Genomic DNA, 7,457 nt, shown 5'->3' with positions numbered 1-7,457 from the left:
TTCGATTAAGTCGAAACAACCGTTGGTGATATTAAAAACAAAGGTGTCATATTGAGTGTACAAAAGGAATTACACTGTTAAACACAGAGGGGAGGGTCGGTAGGTGGGATGTGTACACTACGGCGACTTGATATTGCAGGATTACATAATGCATACCGTTCCATATGTCTGTAGGCTGATTGTTTTGCCCATACCGTCTTCCAGTGTAAGTCTTGGTTGTGTAATGGCATGGAGTTTTCTTCCGAATGTTTCCGGTTATTGTCTTTGCAGCTTTCATTACGACTCTTCTCCAGTACATACTTGCGGTTTGCGTGGCTTGAGATATAGTTGCTGGGATCCGTCTGTCATCTATGTTTCTTGTTGTGTTGGCAGAAGAGCCAACACCGTGTTACTAGAGGATGCCGAAATGCACGCGTTTTAGCTCACGCAGGCTGGCGTGAGGAGGGAAGAACTATACTGACGTGAGGTCTGGAACATGACAAGGGATGAGAATTCAGAAAGCGGACGTAATTACTTCGATACTTAACTTTAATCCATTATTGATGAACGTCGCTCTTGACGGTACATGATTCACAATATTAACTGTTCAGAATACATTCTGGACGTAACTGAATATGGCGCCTTGCTAGGTCGTAGCAAATCACGTAGCTGAAGGCTATGCTAAACTGTCGTCTCTGCAAATGAGAGCGTATGTAGACAGTGAACCATCGCTAGCAAAGTCGGCTGTACCACTGGGGCGAGTGCTAGGAAGTCTCTCTAGACCTGCCGTGTGGCGGCGCTCGGTCTGCAATCACTGATAGTGGCGACACGCGGATCCGACGTATACTAACGGACCGCGGCCGATTTAAAGGCTACAACCTAGCAAGTGTCGTGTCTGGCGGTGACACCACATTTCTGCTGCGATACTCACATGCAGTCTTAAGTATTCTTGGTTAATAGTAATGTAAATGGGAAACTTCTTAGGATTTTTGGCAGGTTTCCGTATAAAATCGTTATTAATTTTTGTATATACATTTTCACGCAGAAAGCAACTCTTTCTTTACATTTGCTTGCTGTGGTTTTTGTAACAATCCATTTAATTTTTAACTTATTATTTAAATCATCAGTAGAATGATTCAGTTCTTTCTCCAGCCAGTAATTTTTTGTATCTCATTAGATTAAAATATCGACTTTTTAAGCAAAAATCCGTTTTGAACTAAAATTGAATATTGAATATTAGATAAGGTTTCTTCATGTGTAAATTGTTCTCTGACTGAAAAGGATATAGTAAATATAGGGGACACGTTTAATATGAAACAATCAACTGGTACCAAAATCTAAAATACAAGAAGAATTCAAAATAAAATTTTTTCAACGCTTCTGCAACTTGTAATACATAAGTAAATCGATAGGTTTTAGTAAGCACGATACCACCAGTGCAGAAAATTAATGTTTACGTGGTAACAAAAGATACATGAAGGTCTTAGGAAGTAAATCACGATCCTTTGCGTACAAGGAAACGGAAAAAAATAGAATGAACACCGGCAGGTAATGAAGCCAAAAACACTATCAAATTTAGAAATAAAACAGTTTCTTTATCACTTACTTGTTTATAAGCCATTTTGCTTTGTTATGGTGGAGACTTGTTTATTTGCATAGCTCGTGTTGGTGAAGAATTCAGAGGCCTTTTCACACTAGCAGACCAAGGGCTGTGTAGCTTGTGTTGCGTTATTTGAGGTTCGATAGTGTCGTGGAAAACCTGCGTTCTGCTGTCTAACGTATGTCCTCTCCAATGTACATTGTATTTACAGTGTGTAAATATAATGTACAATGGAGACAACATAATCAGGTAGCAATATGGAAACTTGTTACGACTCTACCGCCCCTCGAAAAACGCAACATGAACTACATTGCCCTTGGACTGCTAATGTGAAAAGAGGCCTGTACTCTTGACGAACACAAGCTATGTAAATAAACAATTCTCCAGATGAAAATTATGGTGTGTACCATCGAAACATAAACAAATCAACAACGCAGGAACTGTCTGACTTGCATTTATCAACAGTCGCATTCCTCATAATGCTGTCACTTATTGACGAAATATTCAACTGCCAATTTAGTCCCGTAACTTCAGTCAAAAGGATAAATGAGATACTGAAAGACACAGAAAAGTAAGGTGACCGTAACAGGTAATACGTGCATACTGCGGGCAGTGAATAAGAACACGAAGAAGGCATATTGCGGGCATTAAGAGTTATCATGTAATTTGGTAACTGTTTTCAGCTTCCCTGGAACTGAAGAAGTCGGAATTGGCTAGGGGTAACCCCAGCAACCGTAATTCGGAGCCCAATCACAGGTACTGCTTGTACTGTGAATGCATAATAAACAGGTCGTTCGAGAAATTTAATGTGTCATAACAACATTTGCGTCACATTAGCTGTATGATTCACTGTGGCAATCCTCTTTAGCATTCAGCGATCCGAATGTCGACCGACTGGTTTCCATTCATAATTGCTCCTCGATGAGTTGTGTATGCTGTCACCGCCATTAATTCAGTTCTTCCTAATGGGTTTAATACACCGGTCGTGTCTGGCATATTTACTCCTAATCATGTTGCGTCGATACCTTGATCCATTTGAGTGTCAGGGAGCTGTTTATTTTGCTACACTCATTTCCGGCTAGCCACACTGAAGGGCATGTACACACACTTTACTCTACGCAGACTAAGAACGGTTGCAGCGCTACAACAAATTTACATCTTTGATTTTCACAGCTACTATCACTGATGAAATATATGTGAATGTTTTGTAGTGGTACAGAAAGTACCCTCCACCACACCATAAGGCTGTTCGTGCAGCATAAAGGTTGATAAAGCGCAATGGTGTTGAACTCATGTGGATCCTTAGCAGTGCACACGAATTATTCACGCAGGTGTTCAATTTAAAGTCAGGCTTCAATTTTATTGTTTAATACCATCCTCAGTATGCGAAATAAAACAGTCAAAATTTAGTACAATTACGATTTCACATGCAAATTATTTTCCTGGAAGAATTACACTTTCACTATCAAAACATGGACAGTATCATACACTACCATTCTGGCATATTCTGGCATTCACAACAGGCATATTTGATAACGTCGAACATCTTTTACATCTTAGTACCTGTTGGAATTATGATCATTTCGTACACCTGAAACAAGAAATGAAACAAGATTAAAAACAAGCTAACAGAATGCAACTGCACTTACTTCTGCCTTTTACAGTAGAATCATATCACTGAATTTAAGAAAACAAAGTTTGATATTATTGAACGCAATGTTCATTTTCTCCTAATTTACTCGACTACTATTTACTTCACCACCTACCAACACATTTTTCAAGTGCAGCTTTATAGCTGCATTATTACGGAATAATCGCATAACTCCCTCGCAATGCCGCCTAATGAACAAAATACGAGCGTATGGAATATCACACCAGCTGGGTGATTGGACTGAAGAGTTTCTAGCAAACAGAGCTCAGTATGTCATTCTCGACGGGAAGAAATATTCAGACGTAAAAGGAACTCTGGGCGTACCAGAAGGGTGCCTTATTGGACCATTACTTTTCACACTATGTACAGACGATCTGGTGGATAACTTCGGAAGTTCCATGAGGCTTTTCGTAGATGATACTGTTGTACATAGATAAGTCGCAACGCTAGAAAATAGTAGGGAGATGCAGGAAAATCTCTTCGTAATTATAGATTTGTTTGTCCTCCCCACGAGGCACTAGAAATTTGTTCTCCTGCATGCATGTCTTCAAGGCATCCGTCAAAAAAAAAAAATTATATTAGGCTATTGTAAATTTCCTCGATTTTGATGAAGTAATGACGACATTCCTATATTTTTCTGATTCAAATGGCTCTGAGCACTATGGGACTTAACATCTGTGGTCATCAGTCCCCTGGAACTTAGCACTACTTAAACCTAACTAACCTAAGGACATCACACACATCCATGCCCGAGGCAGGATTCGAACCTGCGACCGCAGCGGTCACGCGGTTCCAGACTGAAGCGCCTAGAACCGCACGGCCACACTGGCCGGCTATATTTTTCTGCGTACTCAACCACCGTCCCTTGACTCCTCGGTCCAAGAGGAGCCTACTCCTTGTAGGCATACGAATCTGCCGTAGGTAGCGCTGTCCCAAATGTGCGATGGGCCGATTTTACTCACGCCGGGAAGTTATTGTGAGGGTGCCGCTGCTGAGAGCTACTCGAAGGACAAAATGAAACTAAAGATCTACGAAGTCCTGTACGCTTTAATTAAAATAGTTACTTGGAAATTGAGGCTTATAAGCAAAACACGGGCGAAGCGCCAAAAAAGGAAATTTTGGTTTACTGGTGAAATTCCGCTGTAAATGCCAAGTCCAATAGTATATATTCCGACACAAGCGCCTAAAAAGCGGAGAACAATGTTCACAGTTGATTAAAGACCGCTCTTGTGTCTACAACCAACATCCATGTTCAAATTCTCTGTTAGTGCATTGTGAACTGCTCACAATTGAAGCACCTCTGTGCTTTGTTTGCCACAGAAGAGCATTGCTGATCTAATTATCACCTGTATATAATACACAATATTGCAAGTTGGAAAGCAAAATTACATCAAAACGGAGGAAGAGAGGTGATTGTAGAGATCAATGTGAAAGGAAGAAACTAAGTAGTGAAGAAAACTCGAAAAGACAAGAGTGTGGTTCCACCTAAAGAGGCTTCCTAGCACCATGTAGATCTTGACTTCCATTTTAACTTTTATTATAAGGTTTGAAATGAATGTAAGTAATGTTAAATTATTCTAATGCGTTTAATTTATTACTGAAACGAATTTCACACTTCCAAAAACCATCGTTCTAATTACGAGGTAACAGTTGAGGTCTTCCATGAAATCATTTTCTTACCGAACAGAAAAGGATTACTTTACGGAAATAGACGACAAGTTTTTTTTGTGGAAGGACGTTGTTCTATGTCTTGCAATCGTGATTTTGCTCACCTTGAGTAACGAAAGAGGATAATTGTGTGCGAAGTTCCGAAAGATTTAGTTAGCTTCATCACTGAATCTACACGAACGACACTATTCACAGTGACTCTTACGAGAGAAAGACATTCTTACGACTTTAAGTTAGGTGTTGAAAAAAATACGAATTTCACGAATGTGCGTATTTCAAAAGCACAGTGAATCAGACTGACTGCATAACGGCTAGGTGTACTGCAGTTTCGGTCGACTCTCAATTACAATTGAAGAGTTCAATAAGCATTACATCGTGAAGAGGAATGCGAACCTTCTGATGTCGAACAGGTGCAGCTGGAAACACTACACTGTTAACCTAGGACGTCTGAAAAAAAGAGAAAGGATTTGGCTAAAATGATTCCATTTGTGAAAGAGGAGAGTAAGCGTCTTTACGAGAACCTTGTGAAATAAGTGAGAGTGGGTATGATCACACTTTTATCGTCATTTATGTTAAGGCCTTTGCATGCAGAACGTTTCATTTTCTTCAGATTTCGTATCATTTTGTTCTGACGCCTGCTGACGTAGAATAAAAACACATATTTGACATTAAACCTGAATAGTTTTTGTGTTTGTGTCTCCATCCCCAATTTTACACTGTTTTTGTTTAACTGCTGCACACATTTTGTTGATTATCTCTTGCCCAGTATTTACTTACGTCCCACAATTTATTTACAAACCCGAATTTTCTTTTGTATCTCTTTTTCCTTCATTTTACGAAAATATTCAATTCGTATTCAATTCATGGAACATTACTTCGGTTTATTTGCAACGTAAATAACGTAAAAATTGAAAATAAAGAAAGGAGCAAAATTTTGAGCCGAGATGCTCTTACCCAAGGCCTTTGGATTACCGTTCTGTACTCTTCCCGCTGCATCAATCACTGCCTCGAAACTTTGCCAACACAAATGGCTCATGTCTCGTCCAGAACTGCGTAAAATATGCTATTTTCTTCTAAACGCCTGGCCGTACGGAGCTCCCACTTCCGTTCGTTTCTCGTCAAGCCCTGCATGTTCCGTAAATATGGACGTAAAGGGCGGTGACGAGTAAGCGTGGTTCCCATGCGTGAGTCCCTTTTTGTTTCTGCTTAAAAAGAATCAAAGAGCAAATTTAGTTTTGGCTGGAATAAAACCGCACTTTACCTGTATGAAACTTCATCATTCATTTTTCTCTTAACAAAAGACTTAACAAATTGTGCAGAAATTAACAAAAGCAATAGTTACGATGTTACTTCTGAGTTCGCAAGAGGTTTTGACTGTTCACAGAAATAAAATTAAGTTATTTTCGTCTTCTTAAGGATCTCACGCACATTGAATACTATGCTGGATGTAGAGACAAGCACCATATGACATTTTATCTTTTCATTCGAGGTGTCTTTTCATTCTAACACTGTCTACATGTTAACCGCAAGTTTCTAGGAGTTTGTATGATTTTACTTGCGTTTGATATCCCTCCTTCTCCACCAGTTTGCAGAAATTTTACCAAAATTGCAAAGACAGAATAAAAGCTGGATTTGAAATTCTCCCCTGCATGTGCTGGTCAAAAAATTCTTTTCTTGGAGCTCGAGGTAGATCTCGACATGTCACTGCATCGTTTCCTTTTCCGAAATACATAACTTGGCTATTTATTCACGCGGCGATCAGTATTGAGTAAAATATAACGATAGTCCACCAATTAACGATTCGAGAGAAACCATACGATGAACTGCGCTTACCTAGAGCACTTACTGTAGAATGTGATTCTAAAAGTTTTAATCTCTCCGTCACAAAACTGAAGATAACTTATTGCTTCAGGATGTATCCCACTAAACAACCCTTCGTTTAGTCAAGTTGCGCCATAAGCTACTTATTTCCCCGATTTATTTCAGTACCACCTCATTAGTTATCCAAACTACCCATCTACAGCTTTCTCTTCTAGTACATTACAAAATCTTGTCTTTTTGCCTGAAAGGTGCTCTGAGCACTATGGGACTTAACTTCTGAGGTCATCAGTCCCCTAGAACTTAGAACTACTTAAACCTAACTAAGGACATCACACACTTCTATGCCCAAAGCAGGATTCGAACCTGCGACCGTAGCGGTCGCGCGGTTCCAGACTGTAGCGCCTAGAACTGCTCGTCCACCCTGGTCGGTAGGTTTGTAGTCCACGTTTCACTTCCGTACAGTGCTGCACTCAAGGCAAATATTTTCAGAAAAAGTTCCCCATCACTTAAACTTATATTCGATGTTAAGAAACTTCTTGTATTCAGAAATACTATTCTTCCTGTCTGCGTTTTGTACCATCTCTGCTTCGACCATCGTCAGTTATGAAGCCTCAAAATAACCAAACTCATCTTCTATGTTTAGTGTCTCATTTCCTCATATAATTCCTCCAGATCGCCTGATTTAATTCTAGTACATATAATTACCCTTGTTTCACTTTCGTTCATATTCATCTATTA

The 7,457-nt window shown here is 39.6% G+C and overlaps 1 protein-coding gene across 1 annotated transcript in view; it reads right to left on the bottom strand.

The window, feature by feature from the left end:
* Positions 1–2,931: 2,931 nt before the first annotated feature.
* LOC124777177 (dehydrogenase/reductase SDR family member 11-like) overlaps positions 2,932–7,457 on the bottom strand; it is a 128,173-nt gene continuing 123,647 nt past the window's right edge. Inside the window, exon 7 of the mRNA XM_047252488.1 lies at positions 2,932–3,170. Within this exon, the coding sequence (XP_047108444.1) occupies positions 3,129–3,170 (42 nt within the window). The 3' untranslated portion in view covers positions 2,932–3,128. The remainder of the gene's footprint in view (positions 3,171–7,457) is intronic.

This window comes from Schistocerca piceifrons, chromosome 2 (genome assembly GCF_021461385.2).
Source record: "Schistocerca piceifrons isolate TAMUIC-IGC-003096 chromosome 2, iqSchPice1.1, whole genome shotgun sequence".
Taxonomy (NCBI): Eukaryota; Metazoa; Arthropoda; class Insecta; order Orthoptera; family Acrididae; genus Schistocerca; species Schistocerca piceifrons.
This window is presented reverse-complemented; position numbering and strand designations above follow the sequence as displayed.